The following is a 22,222-nucleotide window of genomic DNA, read 5'->3' on the forward strand; positions in this document are numbered from 1 at the left end:
TAAGATATTTCGTAACACACCATGCTGTAAGCACATTTCGTTTTTCCAAATAGGGTGGGATAATGTTTGAGATAAAGTTGGATGGAGAGTTGCCTCAGAAAGATTCTGAACAAGAGGAAAAGCATTCTAACCAGCAGGAGGAGGCAAGTGTGGTGATTGATAATGGTTTGCACGCAAGCCATAAAACGTATTTAAATACAATTTACATTTGTACAGCGTCTTTCAAATGGGGAGGACGTCTCAAAGGACTAACAGCTGGCTGACCTAGGCACCCGAGCCGGGAGGGTGGGGATGGGGGGAGCTGAAGAGGCTTGGTGATGGGAGAAGAAGATGACCATAAACATGATCAAAGAGTTAAGTCTTGGGGCTTTTAAAGTGGGGAGGGAGGGAGGGAGGAAGCGAGTTAGAGGCACACCGTGGAGTAAAAGTCTTAAAGTCTTTGTTGTGATATTAATACCCAGCTAATACAAATGCTGTATATGATAGGAAATGGACATTTTAAATGAAACGCTGACGTATGAACAAGGAGACCACCTTAAAGAGAGGAAGTGGCAATGTATTGGAGCAGAAAATATACTCAAAGGCCTTGCAAACAAAACTCTGGAAGAAACATCTTCGCAGATGGAAGGTGTGTAGTAATTTCATTATCTGTTCTTTAGGTTTCAATCAGTTAATACATTTCACATCCACAAAACGACTCCATATATAATAATAAATAATAATAATCCTTACATTTGATATAGAGCTTTTCACATCCTCTCGACATCTCAAATTGCTTCACGGAATAGACTGTAAAGTGAATTGACCGTATATTTGTGGGTGAAACGTAAGTGTAAGTCTGTTTTGTTTTCATCAGCTGACACATGCGGAAACCCATCACCATTTGTACAGCTTACATAGTTCTGGGGAATATTAGGTGCAGGTTGGCAAAGGAAGCAGCTCCAAGGAAATCCTACTGACCACCTCTCCCCCCACCCCACCCAGGAGGAATGGACTTGGGCACCCTAGAGTGTGTTGTGATACTGCTGGTTTAATTAGCTAAAACCGCATAGCTTGTCATTGAGAGCAGCACTGTCTGGCAAGCTTTCTGCTGCTTGTCTAACTAGGACCACCCTACCCGTTATGGTTTGGGCTTGCAGGGTTATCAGGAGCTGAGTGGAAAGAAAACCTGATCCCAGTGACTGATCTGCCCCTCCACTCTTGCTAATGATCCAGTCTGGCTGGTTTGTTATCAGCCCAGCAGTGCCCAGGAATAATGTGGACCTTGCTTGGTTCAGAAACTGATCTATTGAGACCACCACAGAGGCTTGACTTGATTCCGATGTTCCATTACCAAGCAGGTCACCTTATGGCCAGCTCAGCAACAAGGGGACCCAGCTTGTGTGTGTCTGTGTGGGTGTGTGAGTGTGTGAATATTTCATATCAATAAACAGCTAAACAATCTTCTAGAACATTGCACTGTGTTTCTTGTGCAAGTGGTATCAGGTTTCTACACATTGTGTGTGCTGTGTATGGATTGTACAGGGTGCCCTTTCTTTGACACTAAGAAGAATTTACATTCCAGCAATAAATTTGTTACAGAGATGGCATTATTATGATTCCTTCCTGAAACTGTAGACCATGCATATTATGTATAACTGAGGTTGTGGTTTATTGGGATTTTCTAGTGTGTATATATTTTAAGTGCAACGTGCTACTTTCCATGGACAGAATTGGTTCAGTTTGTTGCTGATTTAAAACAAATTACCCCTGAATAACTATACTGTGTTGCTGTTAGACTGTGATAAGACAATGGTTTAATGGTTTATTTTCAAGTATCATGTGGTAAACCAACTGGTCTCCAATTCTCCACACTACATAAGAAGGATATAGCAGCAATAGAAAGAGTACAGTGTAGGTTCACGAGGATGATACCATGGCTGGCATGTTACTGCTGTCAGGATAGACTGGCTAGATAAGACCTTTTTTCGCTAGAGAAGAGATATTTACGAGATTACTCTAATTAGATGAATCTGTTTAAAATTATAAAAGGGTTCGTTCGATAGGGTTGACACAAATAGGCAGTTTCCACTGGTTAGGGAATCCGAAACCAGAGAATACAAATATAATAAAGTGACTAGCAGATCTAAAAGAGAATTTAGGAAGAACTACTTCATGCAGAAGGTAATGAGATTGTGGAACTTGTTGCCTGAAGCGAGGATTCAAGCAGATAGCATAAATGCATTCAAGAGGAAGCTAGACCTTCAGGTGAGGGAGAGGGGAATAGAAGGGTATGGGATGGCGTAAGGAATGGGTGTGGAGTATAAACACTGGCACGGACTGGTTAAGCCGTGTGGCCTGTTTCCATGATGTACATTTTTTGTAAGAGGAATATACTCTTTCTTTGTAAGATTCAAAGCATAAAAAATTCCCGGTGGTTGCTGAGGGTAGAGAAACATCTGGAGAATTTATACCAGGGAATGTCAATGAACAAGCCAACGGCAGGTTTGATTCATTCTCTAATAATTGTTTTTTCAAGTCATGGCTGTCTCTTCATTCCAACCTCTCAACTTATATCAGAGTTCAAAGGTTCAGATGCAAATCTCAGCACATAGGAAGCGATGTTGGCAATGATCTGATGAGTTGGAAATCAACCATTTTCTTGATGCAAGAACTGACCTAATGCCACAAAGCGAGTCAGTTGGCTTCACGAATGCAATCTTATTATAAGGCATGATCCCAGCCCCATCCTCCTCCCACTTTCCCCATTTCCCCCACCCCTAGCTCGGGGCCAAACCAGGACTGTCAAGCACCTTGCAATGTCCTCCCGACATGAAATCCTCTATGTAAATGTATTGTATTGCTAAACACAATCAACAGTTAGAAACACAATCAATAGTTAGAAGCAGTTATTCCTAATGTGTCCAGTTTTGCTCACCCCACTTTAGGAAAGGCGTCAAGGCAATAAAGGGGGGTGAAAAAGAGATTTACTAAGGTGATAACGGGCGTTGGGTGATTTGGCTTTCGAGTGAGAGTGGAGGAAAGGACCTTTTTTCCATTGGAACAAAGAAGGCTGATAGAGATCTTTAAAATTATGAGGAATTTTGATATAATCAACAGAGAGAAATTATTTCCTTGTTGAGTCATTGGGAATCAATTTCAGATAGTTAGTAAATGAGCTCATGGGGAGGTTAGGAAAATGTTTTTCATGCACAGAGTTGTAAGGCTAAGGACTCCAATTATTGCCTTATAATGAGGCTCCACTTTTGAAAAAATACAACGAAGAAAGGCATATAAACTGGCCATTAGATATCTATTATCCTGACACTGAGTGTGACATTTTTGGGGGAATGTAGGATGGAGTTTCAAAGGGTGGGGGCAGAAAGGCTGAAGGCCTGACCGCCGATGGTGGGGCGGGCCGGGTGGGGGACATGGAGCAGGCCACAGCCTGCTGAGCGGAGGGAGCGGACAGGTTGATATTTACTGCTTTCTCCTCATACCATATGATCAGTTTTAGTGCCCCAAATGGATGTTTGGCTGAGATCAACTAATTCAACAACACCTTACATTTATATAGCGTCCTTCACTCAGGGTAGTAGCTCGGCGTGCTTAAGGTCAGCACAGAGTAAGATTCAAATTTGCAACCTTTTGGCCTGTATGGCTTAATCCTGCACCAGCCAGTGCCAATACCGTTAGTCCAATAGGAAACCCAGCAAGACTTGTCTTTTCCAATTGCTACATTTATCTTCCTAAAGGTCCAAGTAGTCTCCTTCTATTATTTGGTGTTTAGCAGTAACTGAGCATTGAAGAGGAAACTTGATGCATACATGAGGTTGAAGGGAGTAGAGAAATATGGGACAGGGGAATAGGAGGGATGGTGTATAAACACCAGCATTGACTAGTTTGTCAAAATGGCCTATTTCCGTTCCGTATAAATTTATGTAATTTCATGCTTTGAATGTCTTCTGATGTATGTACGCTTTTCTGCTTTCCTTAGCCACCTCTGAAACTGACCAGGTCGAAGTGATGGTAGGAAGTACTCCAAAAAACAGGAAGCAATGGGAATCAGGATCGCCGGATACCTTGCTGAATGCCCTTGCAGCTGCCGAACTATCACTTTGCCCAGCTATGTCGACAGATAACATTGGTATGATATGATAAGCAAATGTGTGTATGCAAAAACAACGTAATAGACAATATCACAGCAAAACTGTGCAATTGAAGTCTAGACTTTCAGATACAAGTTTTTTTTCTTTGTGACATTGACACTAATTGATCTTGGCTCAGTTGGTAGTGCTTCTGGATCAGAAGGCTGTATGTCCAAGCCTTCCCATCAGGGCTTTGTCACAGTCTTGGCTGGCACTCAAGTACATTACTGTGGGTGGGCTGCCTTGTCAGAGGTGCTTTTCAATAAGATGATAAACAAAGTGAGGCCTCTTCTGCCTGTTCAGATGTACGATAAAGATCCATTACACTATTGGCAAAGAGATGGGAGTTTCTCCCTATGTCTTGGCCAACAATGCTCTAGATAAATTTGTTTGTTATCCATGATGCTATACTGCATCTTAATGCATGTTGTTGTTGTTGTCATTCACTTAATGATTGATTTCTGTGCCCAAAATTGGCAGCTGCCTTTGTCTACAAAATATGCAGTTATTACACTTTACACCAAATACCTGCAAAGCGCTTTGAGACATTTCAGCATTTAAAGGTGCTATATTAAATGCAAAGATTATTATAAACATCAAGTCCTGGATGAGGGCAAATTTTCTACAGTTGAACCTGAACAAGACTGAGGCCCTCCTGATAGGCTTGCGCGTCAGCACCTCAGGCTCTGGCAACATCAACCTCCATGATTGCACACTACAACACCAAGCCAGTCAGGAACCTAGGGGTATTGTTCGACCCTCAACTGTCTTTTCTCCCCCACATTCAAGCCATGACCTGCTCTGCCTTCCTTCACCTCCGTAATATCACCCAACTCCGCCACTACCTCACCCCTCAGGCCGCTGAAACTCTTGTTCATGCCTTCATCACCTCCAGGCTCGACTATGCAATCGCCCTGCTTGTTGGCCTTCCCAACTCCTCCCTCCACAGGGTGCAGATAATCCAGAACTCTGCAGCCTGTGTCCTCTCCTGCACGAAGCTCCGTGACCCCATCTCCCCCATTCTCCCCCGACTCCACTGACTCCCTATCCTTCAGAGGATCCAGTTCAAGATGCTGGTCCTTACATACAAAGCCCTCCATGGCCTCGCCCCACCCTCCTCTGCGACTTCCTAACCCCCTACCAACCCGCCCGTTCCCTCCGCTCAGCCGGCTCTGGCTGCTCCACGTCCGACCCACCCGCCCCACCATTGGCGGGAGAGCCTTCAGCTACTCTGCCCCCAACTTCTGGAATTGCATCTCCCAGTCACTCCGCCTCACCACCTCCTTAGCCTCCTTCAAGTCCTGCCTCAAGAGCCTCCTCTTCGACCATGCCATCGGCCACCCCCCTTCCCCTCCCCTCCCTTAACCCCCCACCCCCACCCCAACCCCAGCTTGGGTCTGAAATACTGTACTCTGTCCAGCGCCTTGGGACGTCCTCCCGATGTGAAAGGAGCTATACAAATGTAATCTTGTTGTTGTTGTTGCAGTAAACCATATTTGTCATAAGTAAAACAGCTTGAAAACTTTGTAGGTGCCAAAAATCTTCTGTTTGACTCACATTTGGTATATCCTTTGTACTACGATAAAGCATTAATCAACAGATTGAAATTTGATGTCTACATTTTAATAATTATCATTTTATTTGCAATATTGCATAAATATACAATAGCTGGCAATGGAAATATGAATTCTGTTTAATTTCAAACAGAAAACTCATTATAATTTCAGAGCAGTTCTGAAAAAGTAAGATGATAAAATATCTCCTTAATTAATTGTGCCTTTTCTGATTCACACACAAATGCGTAGCATTATTTTGGAAACATGTCTCAGATGAAAACTGAAGAAACAGAATGTTTGTATATTGAGCCAGCTCTTCAAACACTATTCCAGGGAAATATTTCCGTGTGTAGTACCTTATTTGTAGTTTTTAACTACATTTTGTTTCAGTTATGTTTTCCTTTAGTTCAGCCTATGCACAGAAGCACTTATAAGCTCTACAAATAAACTGCATCTGACTAATGGAACCTGCTTCACACAGATCATTTTTAAAAAAAGCAGGGTAAAATCTCCTTGCTGGTATTTTGTCCCTCTTCTGTTTCGTCCCTCCAGCCCATGCATAATTGTTTTAAAAATAATAATCAGGTTACTCAGTCCACGACTGCTTGTGGGACTGATGTGTGCAATTGGCCGCCGCATTTTGCCCACAAAATATAACCAATTAACTTTTTACATTATATTCTGTGAGGTGCTTTGTCTCAATGAAGTGATAAAATGCTAATTCAAATGCAACGATTATTATTATTATTTATCGACCAATGTTGCAGTCCTGTAGCTCAGTGGTTAGAACACTCGGTTTGCAAGCGAGAGACCTGAGTTCAATTACAGGCAGGGCGAAACCTTGGGCAAGTTTCCTTACTCCACACGCCTAATAATAATCCCTCCAAAAAAACAAAACAATAATAAAATTGGTCATTTTCAATCTACGACTGTTTGTCGGACATTGCTGTGCGCAATTGACTGCCGCGTTCGCCCACAAATATACAGTCAATTCACTTTACAATGTGTTCTGTGAAACGCTTTGGGACGTCCTCCTGACGTGAAAAGTGCTATATCAAATGCAAGGATTATTATTATTTTATAATGTGTTCCAGTTGTGCTACTAGTTTGTTACATGGAGGCTCACATTAAGAGCACAACAGCGACTTGTGCATTGAACTGTGCTTCAAGGTCCTCATACATAGTGCAATCTATCCATTTACCTATATTTTCTGTTCAACAGATAACAGATTGAAGTCTTTGAAGTCAAAGGAAGAGCACAATGATCCAGAGTCAGATTCTGCCTCTGATGTGGAAGAAGATCAGGAACGGCTGGAGCCCAGATCCGATGATGATGACACGTGAGTTGACACCGCTAATATTCTAGCCTGCGATTATTCAATTGTGAAATGTAACAAAATCTTTTCATTTGTACGTGCCAAAAAAAATTCAACAGCTTATGCTACATAAATCTCAAGGCCATTTTGCTCTTTGTATCTGTGCTTTTGTTATCTCCCACACTGTAGGTATCTACTCCCCTCTCTCTCTCTTGCTCTACCCTGTGTCGTGGCTAGATGTGCTACATAAAACACAATTCAAAGACAGTTTCAACAACCAACCATTGTAAGCTTTATTGACCGCTGCAGTGAGGGAAGAGGTCGTTTCAGGTTACAATATCCGAGCAGGACAACTTCCAATTTTATGTGATTATACAGAGTATATATATATTTTTAGAATACATGATACACAAATCTTATCCAACCAAAATAGTTTGTTCACGTGAATACTTTTTTTCAATTTTCCTAATTAGTAGTTTTTTACTCTTGCATGGCTTTGCATTGTCTGTCAATTAAATTTGTCAAACGTAGCGATACTCCTTACCAATTAGTTTTAGTGAGGTAGGAAAGACCTTAAAGGAGATCTTTTAATTTGCTGCCAAGAGTTGGTAGGCTTACCAATTTTTACTGATACAGAGGACAGTATGCAGCCAGGAGGTGAAGGACTATTTACACTGTATTGCAAGATGTTTTTAACCAGTTATGTGAGAGTTCAAATTATATTTCCACACCTGCTTGTTTTATATTCCTTGCCTGCTCCACCCCAACTCGGCGGGTGAGCTATTCAGCCACTTTGGTCGTGCACTTTGAAACTCTGTTCCCAAATTCTTCCACCTTTCCCCTCTCTTTCTGCTCTCAAGACCCATCTCTTTGACTGTGGCCCCCATCCCATCTCCCTGGGAGCAAGTGCTCCGTCTCTTCTGTTTTGATAATAATCCCTCAAAAAAAACAATAATAAATTGGTCACTTCAATCCATGACTGTTTGTGGGACACTGATGTGCGCAATTGGCTGCCACATTTTGCTCACAAAATATACAACCAATTAAATTTACAGTGTATTCTGTGAAAAGCTTTGAAACATCTAGAAGACGTGAAAAGCGCTATATCAAATGCAAGGATTATTATTTTTATTATTTTTTTTATAAAGCACTTTGAGATGTTCTTATGTGAAAGATGCTATTTAAGGACAAATTGTTGTTGTGAACTTCCTTCAAATGAGGTGTGCGACTGTTCAGGTGGATGTTAAAGATCCCATGACACTTCAAAAAGAGAAGGGAATTTCTCCAAATGTCAAGCCAAATGCCCTTCAGATAAATCGGTCATTGACTTTAAGAGTGTTTGTGGGACTTTGCTATAAGCAAATTGGCTTCCGCCTTTGCCTACTCTTGCTACTCTTGACAGCAATTCATTATGAAGCTCTTTGAAATGTTGCAACGATATAGGTGCTGTAACAAATGCAAGGATTATTTATTATTATTATTTGGCATTGTCTACGTAATTGATTTAGGAGTCCTATTGATATTTGAACTTCTTCTTCTAGAAATTTTGAAGAATCAGAGGATGAACTGGTAGAGGAACTAGTGGAATCGTTGGAACAGCTAATTGCTTCTCCAGACGACAAGGCAGAAGGTAGTGATAGGGAGGAAATTCACAGAATTGCATCCGTCGAAGAAAGGGGAAGGGAAGAAGGTCAGGAGGAATCTACTGCCACAGGTACTGAAGGAAAGCCTCACGAATGCTGTGCTGAAAAACCCGATTCCAAATTAAGACTGTGTAGAAATCAATGACACAGTGGAAGGCCATTAGGACCATTTTCTGTTTGACTACTTGTAAATTCCAAGGCAACCACCGAGACCGCTTTGCCATTGCCAATCAGTCAGTACACTGAAATTATTATTACTCTTGCCCCTAAAATATACAGCAGTTTAATAAAGATTGGTCGCTGGTAGAAATATTTCACCTATTAATATATCAGATAATACATTAAAGTTACAATGCCTACCACTAATTTGCTGGTGACAGGGTGGGGGAAAAAATCATTTGGAAAAGACCAATTGTGACTTCATTTGCCATGCTTATAAAATTAATTGAACAATGTGGATTGTGCCTGCAGACAGGAAAGATTAGCAAGTTTCAAATTTACATCGCAATCTATAGAAAACGAATCAATTGATAAGACACTCAGCAGTTTCACATGCGTGCAATAATGTTGTTCATTTTTGGTCCAAGACAGCTGCCTCATGCCCTAAGGTTACAATTACTGCCATTTTTCTCAGTATCAAGAAACAAGTGTTGACAATTTTGGAGACACAATACAAGTGATTTTTGCATTCTTTCATATTTTCTTAAGAAAAAGCTAAAATACCTGACAAAATAATAATCCCTCTAAAAAACAAAACAAAAAAAACAATAAATTGGTCATTTTCAATCTACAACTATTTGTAGGACATTTCTGTGCGCAATTAGCTGCCGCGTTCGCCCACAAATATACAGTCAATTCACTTTACAGTATACTCTGTGAAGCGCTTTGAGACGTCTAGAAGACGTGAAAAGCGCTATATCAAATGCAAGGATTATTATTATATATAGACATGATATACAGTAAGTATAGTATGCTTGGAAAAACTACAACAACAACAAGTTTCCATTTATAGAGCGCCTTTCACGTCGGGAGGACGTCCCAAGGCGCTGAAAACTTTGGAAAACTAGGCAACTTTGGAGCTAAGGTTCCCAAAGCTTTCCACTGTGTACCCTCCTCCCTGCCCTCCACCCCTCCTGATCCCAATCACCAGCTCGGGTGTGGATCCTTGACTGCCCAGTGCCTTGGGACGTCCTTCTGACATGAAAGGCGCTATACAAATGTTGTTTGTTTTGTTGGTAGACTAATCCATAGAGAATGAATTGCTATTAACATCTCCATTATCGTAGCATGCGACTACCAGGATGGTAGATGGACTGGATGGACCGTTGTCTTTTTTCGTCATAGCAATTCCTATGTTCTTATTGATCTGTGAAAATGAATGCCTTTGTTTGAATTTTGTAGTTTTCAGTTTCGAAATAATTTATGGCAGATACTGCCACGTTCAGCATTTGACCTATTGCAGAACCGGCTGTATTATTTGCTAGTATTATTTAAGCACTGTGTCATCATCAATTCTAGTTTTTGTTAGGAATGCTGGAAATGAAGATTCGAAAGTAAATTGGCAATCAATGTTATCTCATTGAGTTTCAGCACACAAAAACAATGTTCTCCACTGTAATGTATTATTGAAAATAGATCACTGTTATCTTTAAACAGAATTCCAAATATACTGATATTTGAATATAATTTTGTCGGTCATTAATAGATCAAAAGAAAATCTAAATTTAACATATTTTGTGACTTTGTCTATCTTAACGTTGAGAATAAATAAACCATACAGATGAGGAAGGTTCCTGTCACAATCACATGTTTGTGATGTCGCGCTCTGGGATGCTATCCTGCATGAGGGTCGATATATAAATACAAGTTATTGTTGTTGTTATGCTAGAGATGTCAGAGAAGAGAGTTTCTCCCAGGGTCCTGGCCAACAACCATACAAATACAATTAGTCATTCACTCTTTGGCTGTTTCGGGACATTTAAGTGTGCAAATTAGCTCCCATGTTTCACCCGTAAAATACCCAGTCACACCACTTTACCATATATCTTGTGAAGTGCTTTGAGACATCTCAGCGATATAATAAGGTGCTATATAAAATGAAAAGATATTAAATAAACTGATATGAACTGCAAGTGTAACAATACTACCATTGGCTTGATCCTGAGTAGGGAGGGTAAAATTCAGCTGGAGTTTCCACTCCTGTTTGGTATGTGGTGACTGATGTTGCCTGGAGAGTGTGTACTGATGGTGAGGTGGAAAGGGAGGGGGACCAGACGCAGGTTAGTATTTGCTGAGCAAAGGGAATAGTCCAGTCAGTGTGTTTGAAGGAGTTGGCAGAGGTATGGCGGGGCGAGACTGTGGAAGGATTTGAACCCAAGAATGAGGCTCTTGAACTCAAATTCACTTGGGGATATATAATAATTTAATAATAATCATCCTTGCATTTGATGTAACGCCTTATCACGTCTTCGAGATGTCTCAAAGCACTTCACAGAATATACTGCAGCCAAACAATGTTTGGAGTATTGTGTCCAATTCTCTTCTGGTTAAAGAAGGATAAAGCAGCAATGGAAAGAGTATATAACAATTCACTCCCAGGAACAAAATGTTTGTAAATGTATGCAACATATACTTGCATTTATGGCATGTTTGCCTGGAGTGAGATCTTACAATGTTTCTTTTAGTGTTATTGCCTTATGATGTTTCCAGCAAATATCCTGTTAAAAGGCATGATGAAAGCATGCCTTTGACCAGCAAGGTGAGTGAAACCATTCATTCATCTGCGTCAAAGGTATTATGTTGAGAGCAATTTAAATTCATAGCCTCCTCACAGCATACATGCCAAAGAGCCATATTCACACATGCTTTTTGTGAATGTTTTTGAATAGAATAAATTACAGTTACAGTTATAAAACACTTAGCCTTGTGTAACTCACTTGCAACCAGTTCCAATTGTGTATATAGGAAAATGCACTGAAAATAAACTGCTGTAAAAAAACACTTTAAAAATTTACTGTGTTTACCCAAGTGTTTTGAAGCTCTCAAAAATAAAATCTGCAGCACACCCTTTAGCACTTCAAAAAGCTGCTTACATTGATGTAATGTCCACAAAATGTACTTAGTTTCAAGAAAGAATAACTTCATACACCTTACTCCTTTCTGCTTCTGTGACTTGCTAACCCCATCTCAACCTATCCGCGCCCACCTCTCAGCAGGTGTCTGCTCCAAGTCCCCCGCCCGGCCCACCCCATCTTAGGCGCAGGGCCTTCAGCCTCTCTGCCCCCACCCTTTGGAACTCCAGCCCACATTCCCTTCGCCTCGCTTCCTCCCTTGCGTCTTTCAAGGCAAGTCTCAAGATCCTCCTCTTCGACGGCACCTTCAGCCAACCTCCACCCTCGCTGATCCCAACCTCCCTGCACAGGTCCAAATCCCTGACTGTCCAGCGACTTGGATGTCCTCCCAACGTGAAAGGCGCTATACAAATGTAATTTTATTATATAGTAGTGTTTAGTTATATGACTGCAATGACTTGCTCCCTCCCTCCCCTCTTTCAAGGTGTGTCCAAACATGCCTCTTTCACTGTGCTTTTGGTAATATTTACTCTCCCCACCCTCAAGCACTTTGGGAAATCCTTCTTGACATGAAAGGTGCTCTATGTAAGTATGAATTTTATTGGAGTTTAACGTGGTTTTCACAGGGAAATGTCAAGCTTAATTGTTCTTGTTCTTGCAAGGCTGTAAATCTATATTAGTCCAGGAAGGAGGATAGAGATATTATCCTGGTTTAAGAATAATATACTAATAATCCTTGCATTTAACATAACACCTTTCACATCAGGAGGGCATCTCAAAGCGCTTCATAGGCTATACAGGTTAGAAGATCAGCCATGAACTTATGTTCTTATGTTCATACAGCGCAGTGCACTATTTTGTAGGTGAACGCAGCAGCCAATTTGTACATAGGAATCTCCTGCAAACAGCCATGAAGTAACCAATTTATTTGAGAAATTGTTGGCCACAACACCAGAGACTCTCTTCTCTTTTCAAGTCGTGCCACTGGAACCTTAACAACCACTCAAAGAGGCAGATAGGACTGCGGTTTATCATCTCATCTGAAGAACACCACCTCCAACAATGCAGCCCATCCCCATGATTCCATTAAACAGTACGCCTTGAATGAATTCAAAGTCCTGACATGGAACTTGATCCGACAACTGTCTGACTGAGGTGAGAGTGTTACGAACTGAGCCGGGCTGATACACAAGGGTTCAAGGAACAGGAGCAAAGGAGAAAGAGGGGGGAAAACGAGTACAATCAGCTTGCTCGGAAAGTAGAATTTTTAAACATCCTTTCCAAAGGTTATTGGAAATCGTTTATTTCAGCATGGATGAGAACAGAAAAAATTCTGCAAAAAATTTCAAAGAGTTTGTGGAATAGTGTATTTGCCCTCAGCTGACATTACTTAGAAAGTCATATGACAGTCATAAGAGCAAATAAAACCCTATTGCCCTTTGTATGTCATGTAAACACATCATGTCACGGACATTAGGTGAATAGTAACTTCCTATAGTTGGGGATTCGACAAAGAAGAGCTGTCTCAGCATTGTTGGAAGAAAAATTAGGAGCGGTTCAAAAATATTTCTTCACTCAAAGGGCAAGTATTGTTTGGAATTAATTATCACAAGTGGCTTTTGAGGCTGCATGAATACAATCGAACAAAAGATGTAGTAATACACAGTACTCGATGGGTTAGGCTGTCAACTGCCAGAAGTATGCCCTGCAGTGACCAATGCTTTTGTCTTCTAATAATAATAATAATCCTTGCATTTGATATAGCGCTTTTCATGTTGGAAGGACGTACCCAAAGCGCTTCACAGAACACACTGTAAAGTGAATTGACTGTATATTTGTGGGCGAACGCGGCAGCCAATTGCGCACAGCAATGTCCCACAAACAGTCGTAGATTGAAAATGACCAATTTATTATTGGTTTTGGAGGAATTATTATTAGGCTCTGTGTGGAGTAAGGAAACTTGCCCAAGGTTTCGCCCTGACCTGCCTGGGATTGAACTCGGGTCTCTCGCTTGCAAAGCGAGTGCTCTAACCACTGAGCTACAGGACTCCACAATGCAGACAACTGTGCTGTTTTGGCCAGAAGAATAACTTACATGGGAATTTTGAACCCAATCTCCATGGATATGAATGTCAATAATAATCCTTGTATTTGATATATTACCTCTCGTGTCAGGAGGACATCTCAAAGCATTTCATATGATATACTGCAAAATGTAACGCAAAGATTATGTACTTTGTAGGCAAATACACCAGCCAGTTTGCACAAGGCAGTGTCTCACAAACAGCCATGAAGTGAATGACCAACTGCTGGGGACTGTTGGCAAAAACATCAGGAGAAACTCCCTTCTCTTTTTGAATAATGCCACAGAATCTTTTAACAGGCAGATGGGACCTCAATTTAATGTCTCATCTGAATGATTTCCTGTTGATACTCAGCACTGCATTGGAGTTTCTAGAATACAAGATCAACAGTTGATCTGAAACCTATAAACCCATAATTCAGAAGCTACCAATTGAGCAAGTTTGATACCAGAATATATTTATTGTGCAATGAATGGATTGTTCAGACAATTAATATTCTACCAGTGTAAAGAAAAGTTAAATATAAGTTTGTCTTGCAAGCTATTTTATGTACAGCAAATTACAATGTAGATATTATAAACATTTTCAGACATACACAAACCATCACATGATAGTACACTGTTCCCAAGGGAGAAAAATTAAGATATTCTTTAATGATTACATTGTCTTTTTTGCTAAAAATAGCTCCATAGCAGACAGGAATGAATCTTTAAACTCCTCATCTGAGAATCTGCTCACAGACTGACGGGCATTCTTCCTAATCTCCAGCCTTTTTTCAGAAGACAGTGACAGAATATTATTCATAGCTTCAGCATAGCATTCTTCTGTGTCTGCCAGGAAACCAGTCACACCTCCATCATGTTTTATTACAATATCTAGTTTAGGGCCTCCTGAATTATGGGACAGAATTATGGTGCCAGCTGCCATACACTCAACCACACCTGCAAAACAAAAAGCAGAAAAAAAAATCAAAAATCAGTTCAATAAAACAACATATTATGGCATCAGTCATGGCCTGCAAGTCATTATATCCACCAGGCTTAGAAAATTCAACTGTAGTTTACATTTATATAATTAAGCAATCACAGAATGAGATTAATAAGAAATAAAGTTACTGAGGCAGATGTAGTAGATATTTAATAATAAATGATAATCCTTGTATTTGATATAGCACCTCATCACGTTTTCGAGACTTCTCAAAGAGCTTCACAGAATATACTGTAAAGTGAATTGAATGTATATTTTGCGGATGAAACGCGGCAGCCAATTGCGCACAGCAGTGACCCACAAACAGTCGTGGATTGAAGTGACCAATTTTTTTTTTTTTTAAGGAATTATTACCCCAAGAAAAGCGATCTGCCAATCGACTAACAACCAGGTTCCGACTTACTACCAGGTAAACAGAAACATGTGGAGTAAGGAAACTTGCCCAGCGTTTCTGAACCTTTCAGGTGAATTTGGATCACATAATAAAAGCTAACAAAGAGAAATGGGGGCAGGGGTGGGGGAAAAGGCAATCCCCTTCACATCCAACTAAATCACAAGGCAGATGAGACCTAAATTGACTCAATCAAAAAGGGATGTTGATCCGAAACAAAATGGTTCGACATTTCGTATAAACCAAGTAGAAATTTTAGATAACAACAACTTTATGTAATGCCCTGCACCCAGGATAGCGTCCTAGAACGCCTGACAGTTGCACGATGCTGAGACCGAGGGAGGTGACCTTAAGAATGATAACATAAAAACATTTCTGTTCACTTTCTCCACGTTTCTTCTGGAGTAACAATGCAGAGGAAAAAAACCGGTACCTGACGTCAGTGTTCTGTTTAATCAAACAGATCTACTGGATACAGAAGATTGTTGGAGGGTTTCAATACGTATTACCTTCTAATATACGACTTGTGCAAATAACAACAAATTATATTTGTCCAGTGCCTTTCACGTTGGGAGGACATCCTAGTATAAGATTAGAATGGATATCAAGAGAGTGGTTTTAAACCAACACAATTTAGTGCTCCAAGAAGCTGTCTTGTATGAAGGATGCTATATAAATGCAATAGTAGATTGTCAGCACAAGCATTTGAAGTACTCAGTTTTACATACACATCTTTCAAGTAGACAAAACTGGATATAGATCCAGTGCAGAAAAATAAACACAAATTAGTGACAAAACACAAAAATCTAGAATTCCAAGTATATAAAAATTAAAGACAAAGAGTTACAAATGAGGTATATACAGTTTGCTCACCTATACCAAAATGTTCATTCCACATGGTATGCAATCCAATAGTAGCTTCAGATAGATATGTTTTAAGCTCTTCAAATGAGACGTTAATCTTAAATTCAACATCGTCTTTAATGTCCAGCTTTTCACACAGTTCTTTTAGTTGAGACACTCGCTCTTCATCATCTGCGTTCCGACAACCTCCTATCAATATTAGCTTCACAGATAATGCCTGGGTCCTCTTCATCTTCAGAAACTGGTGGAAAGCTTTGATTTGCAGAGGATGGTCTTTCTCTGGCCTAAACTGGCTAACTGAAACAATAGAATGGTTTGTCTTTTTGCTATCATCCATCAGTGGAATATCCAAGAAGGCCTGAACATCACATGGCGGGTAAATGACATGAGTTCGATTGCCTGCTTTCCAAAGAGCAAGAATGTGATTCAGAGTCCAAGTGGAATTCACCATTATTATGTCACTGCAGGAACCAACTAATCCATACATCAAGGAGAATGCATAGTAATATAGAATTTTCATGTTGCTCAGTATAGGATTTTTGGATATGAAAGATGCATTGTTAAACCTTGGATTCCTGTTTCTCACCACAGAAAGCATGTCTGTGCTAATAGTAGGATAGTGAACATAGCATCCCACTCGACACCCTCCTAAATTCTTAAAGAGTGGAAGTGTGAATGCGTATCCCATAGAATCTATAAAGATATCAGGAACACATTTCATAAGGGCTTCCCAGCCTAACAACATAGAACCCAAACTTTGACCGAGTAAAGTAAAATACGGATAAAGCTTAGCTTCCACAAGATAACGCTTTTCAAGGAAAATGAACTGAACGGGACGAGGTAATTTGATATTAAATCTTCTGTAGGCTCCATCCAGAATTTCTTCAGCAGCAACATTGAGATCTCCAGTATAAATGACAACAGCAACATCTTCATATCTGTGAATTTCAAACAGGATTCCATTATAGAATTAGACAATTGCAGACAAGCAATCTGAAGAGCATTGATAAGCTTATGACAAAAAATAATCTGCAGAATGTTTTTTTAAAAATTCCAATGAAAAGAACATATATCAACAGTGTTGGTGAATTAGGTGTTAATGTATTGCTGACAGCATCAGCTACAAATCTATTGCCTCTGTTTTACTAAGTTTTTTAAAAAAAATTTCACCAAATACCACATGTTACGTAAATACTCTCCAGTCAAGATCACACTGTAGAAATATTTGTCAAAAGTAAACTCTTCCCTTTGGCTCAAGTCCAATTTTGTTCTCTCCCAAATGTTTGTATAGAATCAAATCATCAGGAAAGATATTGTGCTCAGGTAAATTAACCATATTAGCCATACGGTTAACAATATGGAAAAAGTAACCAAAGTAAACATTTTCAAAGTAAATTTTGAAGAAAATCTTCCTTAAAATATTTCATATTATGTGGATGACTTTTCAAAAAAAATTACCATACGTAGACATGCTGTGAAAAAATTACCATGGTAAGGAATATTCAATATGTAAATTTAAAGATGTTTTTAGACAATTCAAGGGATGTAATACTTTCAATGCTTATAGGACTATAGTATACAATTATATGTCAACAATTGGTAAAGTTTCCAGTTCTACACATCAAGAGCATTCAGCAATCATATTATATGATTCAGTTCCTGGTATGGCTCAACTTTCATTGAATGTACCACAATAATGCTCCTTAGAATCAAACTGCTATGGGAACATTGAACTTATAGGATGGGACAGTCCATTTATTTTCATAAAGCTCGTTCATTTTGATAGTTTTCCCAACTACTAAACCTCTCTAATGTGTGCATGATACTACTGAAGTCCTGTTAGCCATTTCTGGAAATATGAATTCTAAGTTGGTTAAATCTCCCTCTGGTTTCTCAGTAACTTAATATATTTTCCATTTGAATGTCTCATCAAGTTAAGAATGTCTCTTAATTTTTCAGTGAGCCAGTATTTAGTTTAACACAATATTTACTGCAGAAATTTAAATAGCTTTCATTGTTACTTCACCTTTGTTACACACTTAAGACTCGATAAAAATGATTTATGTTTTCAATAAATTACTTGCCTTATCTACTGTATAAATCACCATTCTCATGTTTACAAATGAGGCAGAGATATACAATTTTATATTTTTAATTATTTGCTTGCTTGTTGGAAATGTGAATACTTCAGTTGTAAAATGCGCCATAAAAGTTAATCACAACGGCTAAGCGTAATGCTTCAGAACAATAGCATTGGGTCTTTAAATTCATAAAAGCTGGAGGACAAGATCTTTAGGACAATGTTTCAAATAATGCCCATTTCTATATTGCAATGTCAGTCTACATTAAAGCCCCTGTGTGGAGTGAACCACAAGACTTTGGCCCAGAGATTAAGATTGGTACCAACTTTGTTCCAAGTCAGTGTATTGGTTTCTGAGATTGTTTATCAAACAATTCTAATACCACTGTCCAGCGTAAGGTAGTGTCAAGAAGACACCAATCTTGCCTTCATGTTTCCATGGATTCAGAATCAATTTAGCTGTTGATGAAGGAAACCTTTGAGGCAAGATGTAAAGAAAAAAGACTAAGCACCTCAATGAATTAATAAATGGCTGAGTATGCTCATGGACCAAAGGACCTATGCCCCACTTCTTTGAAGTTTATTCATTGGAAAATACATAACATTGGAGCAAAGAACCTGCTTTTCCAAGTATTATTCTGATCAGAAGTGATTAGTCTTGGGAAACTGAGACAATTTGAAGAATGTCAAGTGATGCTTGGCATCGATATTCACCTGTTCTTAGTGATTCCTGCCCATGACATATTCAATGGAATGGGAGAATGTTGGGATTTTCAGTACTTAACTTCAAAGGCAATAAATGTACTGTTAATGGCAAAAGCTTGTTTTTTTGATTGTTACACTCATAACCTTTGGAACTCTCTGCATTAATCCCTCCACTCCACCTCTCTCTACCTTTAAATTCCACCTTAAAATTTACCTCTTCTGCTGCCCACATGGTCATCGCATCTCCCCCTGCCCTTTCTCAATGTCCAATCTTTTTGCTGAAAAGTACTCCATGATTTTATCCTGTGTGAAGGACCTTATATCAATTATTGTTGTTGGTCTGTTAATCTGGTTGTCATTTTGTCCACTTTATGCTACAACCCAGTTTTCTCTGCAATGAATTTCTTGATTAACAGAATCGCTGGCTCTGAATTGAAATAATGGATACGTACCTCTGCTGCATTGCTCGTACTGCACACCACAACACTCTTTCTCCTCCACCACCAGCATTGCAGTATGGATGAAAGAATGCCACCACTATTTTGCCATTTTTTCCAGCCCTCCGTGCCAACTTCTTCTTTTGGCTAACCCAGAAACGAACTACCATTAAAACAGCAACGAGGGCCAGTAACAAACAGGCACTAATGAAAAGCACTGGAATGATCAGAGATAGCATAAACCTATCAAAAAAAAAGTGAATGGGTTATGAAGAGCACAAAACCTAGAATTCATCTACACATATAGTTTTATGCAGTGAAATAGTTTATTCTGTTTTTTTTTACTATTCTGAACATATTTTTGATTTCTTTCTGCACCAAGACCATCTCAAACCTACTCCATGAAATTCGATGAAAAGCACACTAAGAGGAGTAAACCTCTGATCTTCCTTTTCTATGGAAACACAGATAGCGCACAGTGGTTAAAGCACTCGCCTCGCAAGCGAGAGCCCTGGGTTCGATTCTCGGCAGGTTGAAACCTTGGGCAAGTTTCCTTCCTTCACAAGCCTGATAATAATCTCTCAAGAAAAAAACAGTAATAGTTTGGTCACTTCAATCCATGATTGTTTGTGGGACACTGCTGTGCACTATTGGCCGTCACATTCCGCCCATAAATATAGTCAATTCACTTTACAGAATATTCTGTGAAGCGCTTTGAGACGTCTAGATGTGAAAAGCGCTATATCAAATGACCAAAACACTCTGGTCTCTGACTGCCATCTCCTTGTGATAAATAATATAATAATTCTTACATTTGATATAGTGCATTATCACATTTCTGAGACATCTCAAAGTGCTTCATAAGATTTTACTGTGAAATCTATTGAGAGTATTTATTGGCAAATGTGGCAACAATAGGTAGGAAGAGAAGGCTATTAAACTCATCAAGCACACCATCAGTTATGCCAATATGGGTAATGCTCTATAGATTTGGTGGGTGGGTGGTTTATAGAGAGCATGAAGGTCTATTCTCTATAGATTGAGGAATGTGTGGGGAGGAGTGGTTAAGGTCTCTAAAGGCAGGGCTGGTACTCTATAGATTTTGGAGGAGAGGGTAAAAAAGGAGGAGGCAGGATCTGTGTTCCCCAGATTTTTTTGGGGGAGGGGAAGAGGCAATATTTCTGAGATATAGATGAGAGATATAAATGCAATTTGTTACTGTTGAGGGAGGAAGCAGGTTGGGGGGGGGGGGGGGTGAGAGAGAGGAATGCGTGTGTGTGAACAGAACAGAACCCACCACGACACATCTGTAAACCGCACTGTCAGTCAGTCTGCACCCCTGCCCACTCCAGCCTCAGATTAACGCGCACTTGACTGTCTGTTCAGAGGAACCCAATAGCTTAGGTCCTTCCCAAAAGAAAGCTAGAAAGGATGTGAAGAGTTAAGGATATCAAGCATTTTTGCTTTCTTTCTGCTCCAAGTAATCCTTGCTTTTGATAAAGCCCCTTAAAATGTGATTGAGATATTTCATAACACTTTGCAGGATATACTGTAAATAATAATCCTTGCACTTGATATAGCGCCTTATCACGTCTTCGAGACATCTCCAAGCGCTTCACAGAATATACTGTAATGTGTGTATTTTGTGGGCGAAACGCGGCAGCCAATAAATTGCACACAGCAGTGCCCCACAAAAAGTTGCAGATTGAGTGACCGATTTTTTTTTTTAACTTTGAAGGAATTATTACCCCCGGAAATGCGATCCGCCAATCGATCAACTAACGACCGGGTTCCTACTCACTGCGAGGTGAACAGAGGCGTGCGGAGTGAGGAAACTTGCCCAACGTTTCGCACCAGCCCGCGAATCGAACCCAGGTCCTCTCGCTTGCGAGACAAGTACTCTCTGGCACTGTCTGGGCGAGCTGTCTCACTGCTGGTCCAACTAGGACCACCCTACCCATTAACGCTTTGGCTTGCGGGGTCAACAGCAGTTGAGTTGGATGATTCCCTACCTCTCCCCCCCCCCCAGTGACCGGTTTGCCCTTCCGGGTCCTGCCTGTGAGCCCGGTTGGCTGCAGACCCGCCGGGCTGAGGGACCGGACGGCCCGAGGCCACGACCGAGGGGCTCGATTCCGGCATTCCCCTCCCAGGCGTCTCGCCGCGGGGGTCTTCGTACCTCGGCCCCGAAGGGACGATAGCGACGCATAACATTGCGCCCACAAAATGCACCTTCAACTCACTTCACAGTGTAGTCCGTGAAGCGCGTGGCGACGCCGCGAAGGCGCGATCAGGCGCTGCACCACACGGACGGGATTGTATTTATTTTATTATTGAGTTCGTTTTCGGGCTCCTGTGGGGTTGACTTTGGGCTATTATACAGTGTTTTAAGCTCCGGCCTCCCTGCCCTCTGTTCCTCCCTCTCCCTCTCCCTCTCCCAGGCCGGTGTCTCCACAGCGGAGGGGACACGAAGGGTCCGGTTCTCTCTTCCTCTCTCTCACCTCACGAACTCGCTGCTGCCGCCCCGCTCGGCCGCCGCCATCTTTCGCGGTGCGGTGCGGGACGGGGACGGGGCCCTCCGGCCACCGGGAACACTGTTTATTCACGAAGGAAACGGAAAAACCAGTCGCTCACTTTAAACGTCTCTCAAACAAATGGGTTTGAACCGTCGCTTAGCAACCGACTTCGGCCCCTTCACGTGAAAACGTCGCAAACGCGGCCCGACCGACCCGACCCGACCCGAGCGACGACAACGACAACCCCTCGACTCAACGGCCTCACGTTGCGCGTGCATTCACGAACGCGATGACGTTTCGCCGCGGTCGATTGGAAGGCAAGCGCTCGGCGTCGGGCCGCGTCACGACGCCCTTCGCCCCGCCCTCCCCCCCCCCCCCGAGCGGTGACGTCTCGTTCGCGTGAGGCGGACGGCGTCGGCTCGGGTGGGGGGGGGGGACGACGCGCCGA

The 22,222-nt window shown here is 41.0% G+C and overlaps 2 protein-coding genes across 5 annotated transcripts in view; one reads left to right on the forward strand and one right to left on the reverse strand.

Annotated features, from left to right (window-relative positions):
* LOC103177169 (serine/threonine-protein kinase Nek5) overlaps positions 1-9,380 on the forward strand; it is a 29,105-nt gene extending 19,725 nt beyond the window's left edge. For all 3 annotated transcript variants that reach the window (XM_007891209.2, XM_007891208.2, XM_042334738.1), the window contains 5 exons: positions 54-143; positions 487-628; positions 3,977-4,126; positions 6,906-7,023; positions 8,541-9,380. In XM_007891209.2, coding sequence (XP_007889400.1) covers positions 54-143; positions 487-628; positions 3,977-4,126; positions 6,906-7,023; positions 8,541-8,787 — 747 coding nt within the window. In that variant the 3' untranslated portion in view covers positions 8,788-9,380. The remainder of the gene's footprint in view (positions 1-53; positions 144-486; positions 629-3,976; positions 4,127-6,905; positions 7,024-8,540) is intronic.
* Positions 9,381-14,233: 4,853 nt separating this feature from the next.
* On the reverse strand, positions 14,234-22,031 carry alg11 (ALG11 alpha-1,2-mannosyltransferase). Of its 2 annotated transcripts, none has more exons than XM_007891206.2 (4): positions 21,760-22,031; positions 19,277-19,504; positions 16,049-16,977; positions 14,234-14,738 (listed from the first exon to the last, which is right to left on the reverse strand). In XM_007891206.2, the coding sequence occupies exons 1-4, from the start codon at positions 21,798-21,800 to the stop codon at positions 14,455-14,457; spliced, it is 1,482 nt and encodes a 493-aa protein (XP_007889397.2). In that variant the 5' UTR covers positions 21,801-22,031; the 3' UTR covers positions 14,234-14,454. The 2 variants fall into 2 exon arrangements, with proteins under 2 accessions (XP_007889397.2, XP_007889398.2); XM_007891207.2 differs by lacking the exon at positions 21,760-22,031 and adding an exon at positions 20,559-20,622.
* Positions 22,032-22,222: the final 191 nt, after the last annotated feature.

This window comes from Callorhinchus milii, unplaced genomic scaffold, assembly GCF_018977255.1.
Source record: "Callorhinchus milii isolate IMCB2004 unplaced genomic scaffold, IMCB_Cmil_1.0 Scaffold4, whole genome shotgun sequence".
Taxonomy (NCBI): Eukaryota; Metazoa; Chordata; class Chondrichthyes; order Chimaeriformes; family Callorhinchidae; genus Callorhinchus; species Callorhinchus milii.